Raw genomic sequence first — 18,670 nt, 5'->3', positions numbered from 1 at the left:
ACTGCCTGAACCATCCCCGCTCTCCCCTACCATTAATTTATGACCTTGAACTTTTACTCTTTAAATGTCATCGACAACTGTCAACTACGAATATGTGTAACGTAAACATTCTGCTCTTTTCCGTTCTGCCATTAAATACACATTTCCTGTGTAAACAAAATCCACTTTTGCGTTACATTTTTGGGAGAGTATATTTATTTAAGGGCTTCCAAAAATGTGGAAAAGAAAAAACCCACCATGTGTATTTTTTAGAGACTGTGGGCCTACATGTGCATGGAATTTATACTGATTTTTCCCATGTAAAATAACAAGTCAACAAAACAAATACAAGAAAATATTTAATATTAAAAAGTAAAGACAATACTATAGCTGTCGACAAAAATATTAAGCTTTTACAAAACAATTAAGTATCCTTTTTTCCAAAATTATACTACAATAAATGCAAGGTTATTACTGTTATAATTAATCTAATGTTTAAATTTATCATGGTAGCTAACTTACCCATAAAATAACACTACTGGGTACATGTATGTGATATTTGTCTGATCATATACTTCGCAAATTAGATCCAAATCAGACCAGTGCAAATTACCTAGGCTATGGAATCATAATCAGTTACAACTTTTGGTTTCAATACTTGAAAACTATAATTTCAACTTTAAAGAAATTGTTAAAAGAAAATGGAGATTCAAGTTTATTTCTCTTCAGTTCATCAGTTCTAAAGAACTATTTGCAAAAAAAATGAAATCATAAATGCTGTAACGTGATGGGTTAGGATATCATATGTCACATGTATATCTATCTTGCATACAATAATTAAAACATTTTCTTAAACTCGTTGTTTAAAAATGTATCAAACTCGCTTTCATTCATTAGATACATTTTAAAAGAACTCGTCGTGAGATAAATTGTATCGAATGGCCACTCATGTATTATTCTCTATATAGTCCAGTTGGAGAGTGAAACATAAAAAAACAAGATACTTATAAAAAGGTGACATACTACAGAGAGGGAGTCATTTGTGTGTCTTCCCATGGATATTTTAAAATTTTGCAAGGATGGTGGATCCATACTTGACATAATGGATGTGCTTGTGAAAATCATGAGGATGGCTCAGTCACACTAATAATGTGGGGCATCAATCTGGTCTGGAAATACTTGGTTAATAAATGGGTATTGGCAGTAATTAAGCACATCAGGTAATCACTGCTCTAAAGCCAAATACAGGGGAAAATATGTTTGCCTGAAACAAAAATGTTTTGTTTTTTAAAATTTTATTTTTTAAATCCAGCTTGGTTTGATTCACTAAAACATTTTTGTTTCAGGAAAACAGTTTAAACTGCTGTGTGCATTCATTTTAAAATTTCGATTTCAGTGGTCACTTATTTATATTATGACCAGTCCTTTATTGTGCTACCAAGCAGTCTTGAATTGTTTTTCTCTGTTCCTAGTTTATTCTATTTTGACAAGGGCTGTCCAACAATAATATAAAGTTAAAGTTTGTTTTGTTTAATGATACCTCTATGCAAAATTTGGCATTTTGTATACTCCTGTTTGCACAATTAATATTTGCAATGCTAAGAGCACTCACCCCTCTATAAAATTGTGTAAAGTTTTTTTAATACCCTGCTCCCAACCACTTAACCTGTTAGTAGGATGTTATTTGATCAATATTATTGGATGTTTGTTTGTAAGTATTTATGTTTAGTTGGTTTGGGTAATAAATACTACATAACATCATCTGTTAATAAACAAACTTGTAATGATACCAGTTTAAAACATGTTACTCATGCTGTTATTAAAATTTATCGTCTTTGTGACTTTGAATTAAAACATTTTTTTCAAGCTGTGACTTGGAGAAAAACACAAACAACTAGCTACATAGACATATTATGTCATTGTCTGGTGATATTAACAGGGATAGGACAGAATATCTGCAATACCTAGTTTTGCCCCTACAAGTACATCACATCTTTTTTTGTTAAATTGTTCAACAGTGAAACGTCTCTAAACTGGACAACCTCGGGAACAAATAAATAGTCCGGTTTTAAGAGGTATCCAGTTTTGAGAGGTTCTCTTCTGCACAGATATTTAAAAAGGGACCGTAACAAACGTCTGTTTTTGAGAGAATTCTGGTTTACAGACGGTCTGGTTTTAAGAGGTTTCACTGTATTTTGAATCCAACAAAAATTTATAACAATATATATTTAGACAAATATTTACATGGTATTTCACATTCTTTTAAAGTTTACAAGGAACAACCAATAAATATTAGAGCAGGAATTGCTAATCTAAATCTAAAAGCATAATGCTGGTGCTTATGATCAAGGAACCATCCACTACATTTATAAATGAATACAGCATGTAAACTGGCAAACACATGCATCATGCAAACATAAAAAGAAGTCTTTAATTTGAAATTTTCTTGCACTTTAAACATAATTATTTTGCCAATTTACCCATCATTCAGTTTGGATTTCTTCTAAGGATACTGGTATTTTTTATGAAGTGTGCAATATACAGTTGAATCCCATTGGTTTGAACTACAATGGTGCTTGAGAAAGTGTTTGACCCATTGGGTAGTTTGACCCAACCAGTCGGTCAACATTGTGTAAGTGTAACTGGGGACTTCGTTTTTGGTTTGAACGTTATGGCATATTCGACCCTTACGAGTTCGACCCAACAACATTCTACTGTATTTTTTTAAGAAAGCTTATCATAAAATAATAATGAACAACCATAAAACACATAAAGCTACATATACAATGGAATGTCATATGTTATGCATAATTAATTTATTGTGCATAGTGCTACATGTACTAATTGAAAGCAAATTTGACTGCAGTCTCAAACCTGTGAGAATAAACATATTCAACACATGTCAAAAAAGTAACATTTAACATTCACATACATGTATAATGAAAAAGTTGTAAAAAACCCAACAAACCCACATACAAATTGCAGTATGGTTGTACATATAATTTCATCATCAAATATATCATTAAATACTATCATGCAGTCCACTGCCTTGTGTGAACTATACTGATGGAAAGAAAAAAAGGAAAACATAAATAGTACCGCAACAAAATATTTTGACTGTATCCAAAACCCTCATCCACAGTACGTGTAACGGGAAGTTAATTTAACTGTGTTACTGGCAGTCAGTCCACAAGACTGATATTCAGTCTCACATTGCATCTCTCTATTTTATACCGGCTTAACTACTTTAGTAGTAAATTAAAGTTGGTCTCAAATACCATGTGTTCCTCTGTAGCGGATCCAGGGGAGGGGGGGGGGGGGGGGGTCCAGGGGTCAGACTGCCCCTTTTGTAAATTCGAGCATGTGTTCAGCTGTAAGAGGCGCGCTGTGTAAAAGGAGACGAGTCATCACATTTGAACCCCCCCCTCCCCCCTTTAGAAATCCTGCATCCGTGCATGTTCCTTTTTTGTTCCATCAGTATAGTCTGATATTGTAAAATAACAGTATCTGTTTACATGTATATCACAAAAGGTGCTTACAGTATTATTAACATAAATGTAGTTCACAAAATAATCTGTTCGTGATACATATTTAAGAAAATACTTATAGATATATATACATGACATGACTTCTGTCTGAAACATTCTGACAACATAGCTTAATAGCTAAAGTTTGTATATATACATCATTAATGTTAAAAAGAAAAACCCAAAATCAAATCCTCCAAAAAATCACAACAATCAGCCCATGTTTTTTTCTGTCATGTAGCAGATGTTATAAACACAGAAGTAAATTGGAATCCTAATTCATTGATTCATAAAACTTGTTTAATGAACATCAGGACGGAATGACTGATCAAAACACAAATTAGGACACCAAAGAAGAAACCGTGAAGTTCAGTATAAGTTACTAACACTATTCTATTAATTTACTACTTTCTAAGATACAATAAATACTTGTCACTTATGAGATCTTACTAGACTCATAATGGGATGAAAATACTTATAAAATTCAATTTCCTTCAATTTCCATGTGAAGTAAATTTTTATTTTTCATTTTAAATCTTCAATCACATTACAAAAACGATTTATATCAAGAGAAGTATGGAGTAAAGTATGAAATTACTTTATTTTTAATAATGTAATAGAAAGTGTGTAGACATCTTTGTATTAAGCAACTGTAAAGAATCAACGTCTGACTAGAATTCTTAGCTTTAACTATCAAATATATGACACCATTTATGACTAGACTGCAGTTTTAAGTATACAGCTTTACTGAAAAAATACTGACGGTTTTATGAAGTTTTTGCACCTCAAATGGTACAGAATTGTCAAAGAAAGAGAATTCTTCACATAGTAGAAATGACTTCATATACATGTGTATTGCTTTAAGTTAACTAAAAAAGTAATAAGAAAACACATACCGGAATTAAACACACTGATACGTAATTTAAAACATAATGACTAGTGAACCCGTAGTTAAGTGTTCATAGTAAGTAGTAGTACCATAATGTTAATTTATTTTGCTGTCCATTTTTAAAATTGCATAACAGACTGTAAAACTATAATGTATACTAGTCTAGTAGTTATAACAACAAATAAAATGAGAGAGATTAAATTATATATCCCATGATTCCATCCATTTGAGTCCATGCATCATACTCGTCTCATCATTGGCCATTGGTCCAGACATGCCAAATGTCAGAGGATGAAACAGATAAAAGCTGAAAGGTAAAAAAAAAAGGCACAATTTTCATATACCTGCTGAATTAACACCAATAGATTTCTACATAAAAATATGGTAAAGTGCTCGCATGAGGCATGGTTGGTCTCGGATCAACCCCCATTGGTGGACTTGCTGGTCTATTTCTCATTCCAAAGAAAGAAATGTTTTATTTAATGACGCACTCAACACATTTTATTTACGGTTATATGGCGTCAGACATATGGTTAAGGACCACACAGATTTGGAGAGGAAACCCGCTGTCGCCACTACATGGGCTACTCTTTCCGATTAGCAGCAAGGGATCTTTTATTTGCGCTTCCCACAGGCAGGATAGTACAAATCATGGCCTTTGTTGAACCAGTTATGGATCACTGGTCGATGCAAGTGGTTTACACCTACCCAATGAGGCTTGTGGAGCACTCACTCAGGGTTTGGAGTCGGTATCTGGATTAAAAATCCCATGCCTCGACTGGGATCTGAACCCAGTACCTACCAGCCTGTAGACCGATGGCTTAACCACGACGCCGGTTTGGTGTAACAAAGGCTGTGGTATGTACTATCCCTGTCTGTGGTATATTGTATATAAAAGATCCCTTGCTGTGACATCGGAAATAGTAGGCAATTGCATGGCGGAAACAGATTTCCTATCTCATTATCACATTAACCATATGTCTGATGCCATATAACTGTAATTAAAATGTGTTGAGTGCATTGTTAAAGAAAACATTCCTTGCTTTATATTTCAAAACAAATTGTGGTTTTAAAATGAACATATTTGAACAGTTTTGTGAATGGTAGTTTTGTTCATCCACCACTATGAACAATTATAGCTTTTATGCATGAAATTTAGGATGTCATTTACAAGGCTGTAATGGTTTATGCAAAATGGAATGGGTATAAACATTTGACATGAATACTAACACACACATTGTACAACATTAAAAGAAATATTAATTTCACCTTCCCAATCTACACTTTCCTAATAGTAACAGGGAACATTTTTGTTCAGTATCACATTGCGATTCGCTATGTAAGTTTCAGAGATCGCTACACAATAGTTGCTAATCAATTTTCAATTGACTAGAAATATTGCTAATCTAGATTTTGAAAACAAAATGTCCGGTGGGTAAGGATTTGTGGTAGAATTAGACCTTCCAAAACATGAAACTGTGTTCGACAGATAAAATAAAAAGTTGGGAATTAATTTTAGATCTTAACACATTACTTTGTTTTTTTACTTTTAGCACAGTGTTAAATATCAGTGTTTGTTTTATTTTCAAAATACTGGTACACTCGAAACTACGTTATATCTTAATAGGTCTGATTAGTTTTAAATATTGTCTAAATAAAACATACCTGTATGTTACTCCCAAAACAATGATTCCCAAACACCAGGGGAACACTTTGATTGCAATGGATTCAGGTAATACCAAACACAGTCTTGTGATGAGATAGTCAAGCATTATACCTAGAAACAGATAAATGTACAGTGTAAATATAAGTGTAAAGAAAATAATATACAGTCAAACTTCGATAACTCCCTTTATGGTACATTTTGGCCTCTTAAAGTACTTTGCCCACAAAATATTTTCTTATTTGGTTATTTTCGTTGTTGGTAAAACAATAAAATTTATTATCAAATGAGCTATCGGCTATGGATTCTGCGACATTCCACCATTGTTGTCAAGAGAAAATACTTGCCGAAAACCAAAATTCCCAGGTATTTTCCATTGAAAAACAAAAAACTAAAGCTGCCATACTCTCAATTAATCTATTTCCTGTTGTATTATTATTTCCAGTGAGTGCTGTGTGCAAAGCGACAGGAAATATGAATTGGGGGAATGCACTGTATACAACGTACAGTATGTTGACTTGCGTGACGTCGGGCGAGATATCTCGCCTGCAGTAGTCAGAAGGTTAAAGTACAATAATTATATTAAGTGAAAAGTCTTACCTCCTAACATAGCGCTGTAGAGGAATGCAGGAAAATAATGGTGGAAGTACAACACCCGTGACATTGTCCAAAAGGGGAGATAATGCAGGGCCCACCCAAGCATCAAAAACCAGCAAGCATGGAACATTCGTTGGTTATAACCTGAAAGTATATAATATTATATATATATTATTATTACGGTACTTGAGATAAATGCTTTCCCTATAAAAGGTACATGCTAGAGGAAAAGAAAGGAATGTTTAATGAATGACACTGTTCTACAACTGATCTAGATCCTGCCCTAGAGGTGGATCTAGGGGGGCCTGAGGCCCCCTTAAATTTTGCAATAGTTATAATTTTATTATATATATGTTTTGTTTGTGACTTACACCATTCAGGGTGTATACCACCAAATCAAATCCCACAGATGACAATAGTAACATATGTGACTAAAACTTCTACCTGCAGCGTATCAATCGACATATACACCACGGATATAAATACTACCACCCCTCACCCTTAACGTGAATAAAAACCATAAGCTGCTTAATTCAGAGATGATGGGTAGAGTGTATGACTACCTTATTTCCGCACAAAATTTGAGTACCTTTTTCATTTACAGGTACTGTACCCCATACATGTTTCAAGCACAAGGCTACTTGACACAGTGGTACTAGATGAAATAAAATTACATACATTTTTTGCCCAGATGAAACAATTCTTTTTCACAACACACATTTATCACAGGGCTTTCCCCAGAGCCGTTAGGCGTAGCGGCCCGACACGCCTTGGTCCGTAAAGTAAGCGCTTTGACGGCACGGAAGCGCCTTAAATCAATTGCCTCTACGCCTTGATTGGAAGTGCTTTAGAAAAACAATTTTCACAAGTACGAGCGTGGCAGTCGACTACCTCTTGCATACAACTTGTGTACCAATATATCAAGCACACCTAATTACTATGACAGGTAAAACACTTCCTAAATACAATGGACCAGTCGTCTGCTCACAACTGGAGTTTTACCACATCTACTGGGACCGCTAATCCGTCAGGAAGGCGCTTACGTGTAACGGGATTCCCATGCCGAGTAATCAAGCTTCAAGGCCGATCAAAGAAGATGCCCATTGACAGAATCAACTGTACCATTTAAATGAATAAACGATAGGTGAAGCACTTTTTAAAAGTACAGTTATCAATCATTTCTATCCAAACACCCCCTTCCCAAAATTCACACACACTGAAAACATCCAAGGCTCGCACTGTCGGTAGCCAAATTTGCCATTGGCTAATTAAAAATTATTTTAAGAAAATGGCTAATAAAATTTGCAAGTGGCTAAAATTTTGGCTAAACCATTTTCTATCTTCTGATGTGAACAAACGGTTACATAATCTATCCGACAGCTCAAACATAATAATACCAAATATTCAATTAGCATAATAGCGATCTCACGACCGGTAACGAGAAAATCCAGAATACAGCGTAGGCGTTATGAGGTTTGTTTATTTTAATAATCACTGTTATTAATTTTAATGGCATGCATTCGACATGTATGGCAGCAATGTGACGGTAATTCAATGGCTGGAAGATCTGTAACTTGTTATTTTAACTTTGTAAAGTCTTTGAACCAAAGTAATAAAAACAAACCGACAATGCGTGTCAATTTGAATACAGTTCAGGGCCAAAAGACATATAGACTATCCCAAGAGCTGAGTTCAGCCAGATCGAGCGAAAACATACATCACGCTTCAGAGTCAGCTAACACCCACGTGTCAAGAGGCTTCGTTGCGGACATTGAACAATACAATTACACAGAAGTAAATCTTGATGTAAATTTGTAGAAAAACAATAGTTGTTTGCATCAATGAATACCTAACGGCAGTTTCATTTATTTCCTTTGTCTTTGTTAATTTTGTACCTATGGTTGAGAGATCGCGATCGCGGGAAATGAACATGCAGTATTTATACAAATTGCAGTTAAACGTACACTGAATTATTTACAATAATCATATTTGTTAGATAATGTTAGATATATATTTGTAAGACTGTGAGGTGACATTTAATAAGTTAGCTGGATTTTAAAAAGACCGTAAATTTTTATTTTATTAACAGTTTTTATTTTATTTATTTATTTTTATTTTTTATAAATGGAATATACTGTGAAGTCGGCATTCTTAGCCTAGGTCAATCTGATTAAAATTAGCTCTACTGGTCTTACCAGTAGATCTAACAGCATTGTGTGCACTCCCATGTCCAGGTGACATTTTATGTATAAATAACAATTTAAATATCGACCAATTAAACTTCGCCTTTTATAACGTTATTCGGAAGCATACAAATTCTGAAAATATCGGTCGAGACTATTTATGCAATAGGCGAACTTGTTGGTCTATTTCAACATTGAAAAAACAGGGGGAAAAGTGCAGCAATAAAATCTGGATTGTATACTAATATAAACAGATTTTATGGCTCCATCATGGGGTTTTTTCCGTCTTGAAACAAATTTTATATAAAATTTTATATTGAAATTAGTTTCCGGCATACTTTGTAATTCAACCGAATCATTTCGTATACCCTCGGTATAATCCCGAATGTTTTCAAATTCTTTTCAAATCACTAGCATGATTTTGCAAGTAAGGTTTTGATTGGTCGAATGAAAGGTCAACTGGACATGAGCTCCAACGGGCTGCTGTTAGATCCACATGTAATAGTGGAGCTAATTTTTATTAGATTGAGCCTGGGTATTTTACAAGCAGAAATCACAACAAGCATTTAACACAACGCTGAAATCAACAGCAACCACATGGCAAACATTATGAAATTGTTGGGGGTGGGGCATTGATGGGTTATTTAAAAAAAACGTTTTAAAAAAAGAGCATGATTAGCTGGATTGAAGGCAAACACTTAACTGTTTTTAACCCACTACCCCACTTATTTTGGCTTGATTTGTGTTATACTGATGCTAAAAACGTAAGCGCCTTTAAAAAATCCTGGGGAAAGGCCTGTATCACCAATGAAATGACTATCAAAAGTTGAGTGCACCTCAAACTTTGACCCAGCCAGAAATTATTTGGTTTAGTGCAACCTATACCCCCTCTGTACAATACTATTAGAAACAAAACTTGATTAATGTCCTGCATTTCTAACATATATTTCAATTTTTTTTTTAAGAATTTCAAACAAAATGTCGTGAATTTTAAAATCAACCAATATTAAACATTTAACTATGTGCCATTGGACGATTTATTTCCCAGTTAAATGAAGAGTTTACTTACATAAAAGAGGTTTTGGCACAGCCACTTGACGTTTTCTCAGGAAAGAATGCACAGCAAAGCAGACAAGAAAAAGTCCCTTGGTAACCAACAGCAACCAGAATATGACTGGATTTCCGAGCAGGTAAATACGATGGTCTTTGCCAGAAAATATCTGACCCTAAAACAGACATGATCACTGACATGCTATACAACAAACCAGTATAACACTGAAGACTCCCCAAATACAGAATGACAGCACACATTATATTAAACACTTATACATTCTCTAAGTTCTAACTTATTCTGTAACATAATATTGTCAGGTTGTGAATTTAGCAGGATTCCATGCCTCCAGAATCCCACATTTTGTACTGGAAGTGTAACATTATGAAATTCAATCCCAAAATATTTATGTCATGTACAATTCCAGTAGAATATTTTTAAAATTCCAAAATTCATATGTCTGCATATCTAACTTCTGAGGAACATAGACTAGAAACAAAACATTAACATGTGTTGACATGTGTACATAAAATAATCTGTGTAATTAAGCAACTGTGTTATTTCAGATGAAGATTGTTGCTTGCCCCTAAAAACTATAATATACTAAACATTGCCTGATCATTAATATAATTATGTGAGACTGTAATTTGTTAAGAAACTAACCTCTGATTTAGGTCTTTGATAAATTATGACTGTTATAAAACACAGCTGATCAGCAGATGAGGATCAAACATCTCATAATTTTAACACACCTATAGTTCATCCCATCCTTTTATAAAAATGTTTTTTGTAAATAATTTCGGTTTGGTTTGACGTAAGAAAAGAGTAAAAGTGTTTTGGAAATTACAACCCCCCCAGTTTTTATGTGCAATTAAAGAAATACAAAATATATACGGTATTAAAATTGTCTTAAAAACTATCTTAAAATCCCAACGTTTCAAAAACTTTAAACTTCCTCAGGGGAAACACAAAATGAGATAACTCTGACTATTTTCTCTGTAGTAAATTTAATGAAATAGAGTTATCTTGTATCAAAACTACACCAGTCTGGGTGAGACGTAGCCCAGTGGTAAAGTGCTCACTTGATGCGCGGTCGGTTTGGGATCGATCTCCGTCAGTGGGCCCATTGGGATATTTCTCGCTCCAGATAGTGCACCATGAATGGTACATCAAAGGCTGTGGTATGTGCTATCCTGTCTATGGGATGGTGCATATACAAGATCCCTTGCTGCTAATCGAAAAGAGTAGCCCATGAAGTGGTGACAACGGGTTTCCTCCTTCAGTATCTGTGTGGTCCTTAACCATATAACCGTAAATAAAATGTGTTGAGTGTGTTGTTAAATAAAGCATTTCCTTCCTTCCTTTACACCAGTCTATAAATCAAAATGGCGGCCATAATGCCGAAAGCGTCGTTTTCTTACTATGGTATGTATTAGAGTTTTATTTATTTCTAAACCAATTATTTTTTTAATTGTACACAAAAACTGCCTTTTTTTTGTTATTTGCAAAACACTTTTACTTTTTTTCTTACGTCAAACCAAACCGAAATTATTTACAAAAAACATTTTTATAAAAGGATGGGATGGACTATAGGTTAAGTTAAAAATGGAATACAAGTAAATAAATGAGAGTAACATTTTAGCAATATTATGCTAACTTACCCTGTAATCAATTGGCCACTGCCATGGGCGAGAAGTAATTTCACCTTCCTTAGGTTTGAGACCACTGTTTCCCTGTAAAAACAACATTGCGTAATTTTCCAAAAATAATAATAAAAATAAGAAATATTTGCAAGTTTACAACTTTGAAGTAACTTCTTATAAACATATATTAGTTTTACATGCCAAAGTAATTCTACCAAAAGTTATATTTAAATGAATACACTTTGGATTAAAAAAGTTCCAAAATCTTATTTGACTTTTAGCATATTTAATGGTTTCATTTCTAAGATTTATATATATTAGAACATACAGTATAATACCAGCACATTGAACTTAGCGAAGAAAAATCTGAGTAATATATAGAGGATTCATCACGAGTGTTTTTTAATATGGAAAATATCAACTGAGCCTATGTTAATTGGTATTTGTCGAGGCTCTGCCGAGACAAATACCAATTAATTAGACGAGCTTGATATTTTCCATATTAAGAAACACGAGTAGCGAATTCTATTTATCCTATAACACTTCTAAAATAACATTTTAATTAAATTTTTAGTAAATCACAGTACTAAAGTCACCGCCATCGGTAATATGACATCATCACGATTAGCACAAATTCATTTTAAATAAATCTTTGAAAATGTTACGCTCAGGTACACAGGTCTTGTTGGCTTGTAAGCAAATGACCCATCCACATCACCTGAGACCTTGCAGATTTGCATACCATTATTAACCAGGTTAATACACTAAATTATCACATGGGTTTATGACATGGATATCATGGGTAAGTTATAGGATAAAGTATAATACCAGTGCATTGAAGTTAATGTAATCAAAGATAAATCTGAGTAACATACGAATAATATTATAGCTCTATTTCTACCAACCTGGGTCATAACAGCATGGCTCTCAATTAACTTCTCAAGAAAACTCGGCGAGTAGACTTCAAAACTGACATTTGGCACTGAAAACCAAATATCACAGAAAGCTGAATATACATACATGTGAATATGAAATACAATTTATTAGTTTTTATGTTAAAACTGAGCCACTAATTGTTCACAGCATGGTTGATTTGTCAACTACAATTCTAGGAAAACCAAATGATCGACATTCATAAGTGTCGGAAATGCCATACCAATAATACAGGAATAATGAGTTTTTTCTTCGAATGCTCCAAGGCATAATGAGTAATACCAGAAATACCAGTAATTGTTTGGAAGTGGGTGGGGGACATATTCTAGCTGTCTCAGCTTCTAAGTTGAAGTAGAGGGTCGGGCAGTGCCAAATTACATGATTCTGTATGAGATTTAATACACAGTTCATAACTTACATCTATGATCAATGACTTCCTCTACGCTCCACATGGCATTCTTATCTCTTGTATTGGGATTACATGTTGCCTCCAGTTGTTCCCAACCCCTGAAATACAAGTAACAGAATTACACACACATTTTGCTGAATGTCACAACGAAGTCTTTTGTAGGAGCCTAGTTTCCACTATATTTGTCATCATTTTAATTAACAAGTTTACAGTTTGTTATTTTCAGCTGATCATTTATTATTTGAGACCCCCACAATCTGTACATCAAAGGCCATGGTATATGCTGTTCTGCCTGTGGGAAAGTGCATATAAAAAGTCTATTTGTCAGAATTATCAAACATTTGACATTCAGTAGCTGATGATTAATAAATCAATGTGCTCTAGTGGTGTCATAATTGAGGTTTATTTACATTTTATTAATGTTTAATTTGATGTCTTATAGCACAAAGTGTTAGATGTCGGCATCTCTTTTATTCATTACTGACTTGAATACAAATGTGAGAACAGTAAAAATCATATTCAATTTAGATTCTTGTTAGATTTTTAGATAATTAATCTTAAAAAATCAACCAAAATGACACAATAATTACATTTAAAAACAAATTAAAAAATTAATAACAAGGTAAAATGTTAATGTTTGATTAGGATTCTGTTACATGTATGACATTTAAATAAATTATCAATAAAAAAACCTCTAAATACTATAATTATTTGTTTCAGGGCCAGCTCTGGGTGAGCAGAAAATTTCGCCAAATTATTTATTACACTTTAAACATAGTAAAAACCCAGTTATTTCCTAACAAAATAGCAATCATTGCAAGAAATTATTTCACTAAATAAAAATAATTATGAAAGTAACACTTTTAACAACAATTATTGTTATAAATTGATATAAGTTGTTTTAAATCTATAAATTAAAAGAATAAAACAGACAGTTCCTTGGATGCACTCACCATTTTGGCAGCTTTTTATCATGAGAGAACAAAACACATCGGACATAGTAGTGAGTTAATTTCAGCTTCGACCGCACTGTCTGAATAGGAGTACCTGGACTGGCACTAATAATCTCCACCAGCCAAATATCATTGGTGTCCCCTGTGCCATTCTGGAAAACAAGCGTTAGAGATAAGCAAGTGTGTCTTGATTTTGATCTAACAGCTATAATAATTTGCGTTGATTAGGAAAGGGCCTAGTAAGTTGTATAACTTGTGCCTAGTCCATTTGTCCTTTAAAAAGCAATAAAATGTTTCAATCAAAAACAACTATAAATTGTAAAATGTAAAAAAGGTAAACAAGAATTTAACATAATTAAATGTTTAAACTAATAAACTATTATAAAACACTGCAGATATGGGCATCTTGTATAATAAAATAAAGGGAATAAAATGTGTTTACCTGGCCATATCCCGAAACTTGGAAATGTTTTTTGGACAAGGGAGCAGGTTCTCTGTGGCTGTGTAGATTCCTCTTTGTTCTAAATCAACAGATACAACAAGCTGAAACTTACAGTTCAGTTCTCTTATGTTGTGACAGTTAAGAGTAAGACATATCTAACTTTGTCTACACAGTATAGAGCTAAGATTAAATACAAAACATTAAACAAAAATGTTTTGAAAACTAAATAAACTATTCATGTTAAAAAAATAGATTTACTGTAAGAATATCTAAATGAAATTTCAAAGAAAATTCCTTCAAAATGAAAAAAATACAAAAATATTCATAAATACAAAAATTAAAAAAAAGGTAAAAATATTCATAAATTTGAATACTACAAAAGCAAAAAAAAAGAAGAGAGAATGAAAAGCTTAAGCTATTTCTACAAATAATTTTGAATCTGAAGATGAATAGAAACAAAAAACCCTTAGGATGTTGTTAAAATGGAAGTAGTGTGTATGTTTTTCCCAAGACTCACACGATATGTTCCAGCCTGACCAGATCTCCACTCTTCACCAGCTGGACCTGCTTGTCAGATGTGCTTGCATCCTGATCGGCTGGTTTGATCTTCCACAGGTTGTTGTGATCCTTGTGACTGTACGTTGTTATCTGGCAACAGGGGATAATGGAATTGTGTAATAACTGACATATTTCATTGGCATATTTCAAATGTGGTCAACACCAGGCCTAAAAAATTCAAATTAGCAGCTCAAACTGGATTTTGCCTTCCATAATTTTGTACATGTAAAAACAAATCATGTTTACGCTACTATAAACATTAGGAATTCAAGAAAAACATAGTGTACAAATATTAATATTCTAAGTAAGAAAATGTAATTAATATTCAGTTTTATTCATTAAAGCCTTATTAGCAGGGGGCATGTTTAAATGTCTGTAAAGTCAGGAATGCCCCTTTAAGAGTCATGACTGTCATTTCTTAATGAAATATAATGATGAAGAAAGCACTTTAAAATATATAGCTTGGTGTGGTATAATGTGTTCATTATACTGATGAAAAGTATGATATTTTATTTCCATCCGACACCATGATATTTTATTTCCATCGACACCAAAATATAATTTCCATCTGACACCAAAACTAAAGTGCCTATTAGAGACAAAGGGTTAATCAGAGAAGTAAGTTTGTTAATCTAGATTTCAAACATGTTTCTTTGTTATAAAAAACCCCATGAGTTAATCAAAGTTCCATCATATACTTTTGATATAATGTTGCACTGATTCTGTTAAGTTGGCATATTTAATTTCTATCAATGTCAAGACACTAAAACTATCTAAACATCACTAAGTCAAAATGGGTTAAGTAAGGAATTTGTTATGCATGATATTAATGCAGCTCCTTCTGCCTCCTACAAAACTATATTACTTTACTTCCTAATGTGGATGACTGTAAAGGAATAAATGGGAAAAGATTAAAATTTCATCTGACACCAAAACTAGTATTTTGAAATTTGCCCTGGTATTTGAATACATTTGTATAACTAAACAAATACATAGCCTTTCTCTCATCCTCAGGTATATGGGACAGAGCTATCCCATGAAAGAAAACTATGTAAGAAATTTCTATCCTTCATGGAATATCACACGCTTGTGTTTAACATGACAGTGTTGGTAATATATGACATATTAATGTGAGATGGTGATGTGAGGTCACTAGACAGTTTTAAATTAATATTTTGTTATTAAAACCTTCATTATAAAAGCTATCTTGTTAATTAGCAGTGTTAAGTTTATTTAACACATGAAACAAACACAGCAAATATGATAAAATGGTCAAATAAAAAAGTTACTTGTTCAGCCATCTTTGTCTGTTCATGTAAAATAAACTGAATGAATGCAGTCATGTGGGATAAAAAAAGGTACACCCTCGATGGTGAAAATTTCTACAATGGGACTCAGCAAGCCTCGTCACAAGTCAAAGTTTCTACAATGGGACTCAGCAAGCCTCGTCACAAGTCAAAGTTTCTACAATGGGACTCAGCAAGCCTCGTCACAAGTCAAAGTTTCTACAATGGGACTCAGCAAGCCTCGTCACAAGTCAAAGTTTCTACAATGGGACTCAGCAAGCCTCGTCACAAGTCAAAGTTTCTACAATGGGACTCAGCAAGCCTCGTCACAAGTCAAAGTTTCTACAATGGGACTCAGCAAGCCTCGTCACAAGTCAAAGTTTCTACAATGGGACTCAGCAAGCCTCGTCACAAGTCGAAATTTCTACCACCTCGGGTGAACTTTTTCTATCCCACATGATGGAGTCTTATATTCTTAAGTAAACTCAAGAAACATATGAGGTTGGGTTTCTGGCTAAAAAATTTATATATCCTTATTATGTTGTGAGATAGATACAAAAATATTAATGTAGTTAGAACTATTTGTAAAACAGTTCTTCGTATTTTCTGATACAACAGTGGTGTTACTGATGTAAAGAATCAAACAAACCTAATTTTGGATATAACAAGTTTTGTAAAACAGCTCTTCATATTTTCTGAGGTAACAGCAGTGTTACTAATGTAAAGAATCAAACAAACCCAATTTTGGACATATTCAAACCTAATTTTGGATATAGCAAGTTTTGTAAAACCGCTCTTCATATTTTCTTATGTAAAGAATCAGACAAACCTGTTGTTGTTTTGGAGGGTGTTCCTCAGGGTAGAGATGCCAGTGGGAGTGGAGGTAAGCTCCCCCTGTTCTCCGCTGCTTCAGACTAATAGTACTGCCAAACGCAATATCTAGCAACAAACACATTTAATATAGGCACACATTAATAACAATATACATGTACTTTTAAATAATTAACTTAAATAATAGTAATGCATAAATTTCACAATTTAACATTTTTGCTGTTCCCCGATGAAGAGACAGCAGAAAACAGGAATTATTTTGTTAGGACACTAATGGGAAAAGAGCACATGAACCAACTCTTCAAATGGGCATCCCAATAGGAAATAAAAGAGGAAAAAAGAGGAAAAAAAGGTGGCACGTAGATATTTTTAGAGGTGTGGGGGGGGGGGAGGGTGGGGTGAAGGGATGGGACCCATAATCCCCCCTTTGGATCTGCTTGATGAAAATAACAGTTGGACCTAGTATGCTAAAATTACTGTAGTTTTTGGTATATTTTTAATACCACTTATTCTTCTGTTTAATTATATTCAAAGGAAAAGTTATAGCTAAAAACATACCAGGAAGAATGGTGTAGTAATTCAGAATGATCAAACCGGAAATAATAGTATAGTAATTGAGAATTTAAAAATATCTTGGACACTTTCACTTACTTTCTGGCATGCTAACATTATATAATTTGTTTCCTACAAGTTGAGATTGGAATGCAGAGCTGTAAAATCCATCACCATTACCACTGGAAAAAACAAACAAAATGAAATTATGAAACATAGTCTTAACTTCAGGTAACACAAACCGATTTAATATTTGAAAGGTAGTCAATTATTTAATTTTGTAAATAATTAAACCTTTGACACTAAGCAAAATACTGGAAAGAATGGAGAAAACTTTAAGTGTTTTCACTTTTATAGAGATATTACCTTCCTCAAACAAGTGCATCCCCCCCCCTCCCCACTAGTGGACTGGTCCGAGCATCCTAACAGATAATGGGATGGCCTAAATCTTCTACCGCATGCTCCCTTGTAGTTCCAGTCATGTGAATATAGCTTCCTTCTTTTTCACTGAGTGCATCACACGGATGCTGGGAAGCGGGGAGGCTCGAGTGGGAATAAACCCTTGAGGACAGGTAATAACTCTATAAAAGAGAAAACACTTAAAGTTTTCTCCATTTCTTTTCAATATTACCTGTCCTCAAACAAGTGCAGCATTCAACAGATGGTGGTGGGTACCAAAATCCGAAGATGCTCCTGTAATCTCCCCAAGACCGGATGGAAATTGACCAGTGGAAGAATTAGGCCAACAATAAAGACCCCTCTTCCAAGGGATGCCCGTCACAGCCCAATGCAGGTGATGTTAGGAACAACCGGAAAAGGCAGCATCCGTCAGCAGTGGCAAGCCCGACACCAACAAACCAACAGGAACTGGAGACGGAAGCCACATCATATGCAGGTTCTGACACGGTGGGAAGACGTAGCCACCAGGGATGCAGGTATTAGGTAACCTCCCAACGTATTGAAGTGTTATTAAAAATAACGAGCAACAACATTGTATGGGTACATCCGTCAGAACACTGAACTAAACAAGCCCCTGAGTGTTTTCTGACCAGTACACCAAAAACCTGTTAGTCCAGTTAGGAAACATAAAACCAAATGCAGATTGTGCAAAGGAAAATGTTATCCAGACAAAAGTCCGGCACCAGTACGTGAAAGGTGCAAAAGAACAAATGTC

The 18,670-nt window shown here is 34.0% G+C and overlaps 1 protein-coding gene across 1 annotated transcript in view; it reads right to left on the bottom strand.

Annotated features, from left to right (window-relative positions):
- Positions 1–325: 325 nt before the first annotated feature.
- The window catches only part of LOC121371493 (protein O-mannosyl-transferase 2-like), a 39,067-nt gene continuing 20,722 nt past the window's right edge, over positions 326–18,670 (bottom strand). Inside the window, exons 9-20 of the mRNA XM_041497423.1 lie at positions 17,596–17,678; positions 16,943–17,052; positions 14,787–14,917; positions 14,270–14,348; positions 13,828–13,979; positions 12,884–12,972; positions 12,438–12,514; positions 11,551–11,622; positions 9,908–10,064; positions 6,659–6,799; positions 6,061–6,172; positions 326–4,702 (exon numbers count right to left, since the gene is read on the bottom strand). Of these exons, the coding sequence (XP_041353357.1) occupies positions 4,597–4,702; positions 6,061–6,172; positions 6,659–6,799; positions 9,908–10,064; positions 11,551–11,622; positions 12,438–12,514; positions 12,884–12,972; positions 13,828–13,979; positions 14,270–14,348; positions 14,787–14,917; positions 16,943–17,052; positions 17,596–17,678 (1,309 nt within the window). The 3' untranslated portion in view covers positions 326–4,596. The remainder of the gene's footprint in view (positions 4,703–6,060; positions 6,173–6,658; positions 6,800–9,907; positions 10,065–11,550; positions 11,623–12,437; positions 12,515–12,883; positions 12,973–13,827; positions 13,980–14,269; positions 14,349–14,786; positions 14,918–16,942; positions 17,053–17,595; positions 17,679–18,670) is intronic.

This window comes from Gigantopelta aegis, chromosome 4 (genome assembly GCF_016097555.1).
Source record: "Gigantopelta aegis isolate Gae_Host chromosome 4, Gae_host_genome, whole genome shotgun sequence".
Taxonomy (NCBI): Eukaryota; Metazoa; Mollusca; class Gastropoda; order Neomphalida; family Peltospiridae; genus Gigantopelta; species Gigantopelta aegis.
Note: the sequence above shows the minus strand (reverse complement) of the source record. Positions and strands in the feature narration are given on the sequence as shown.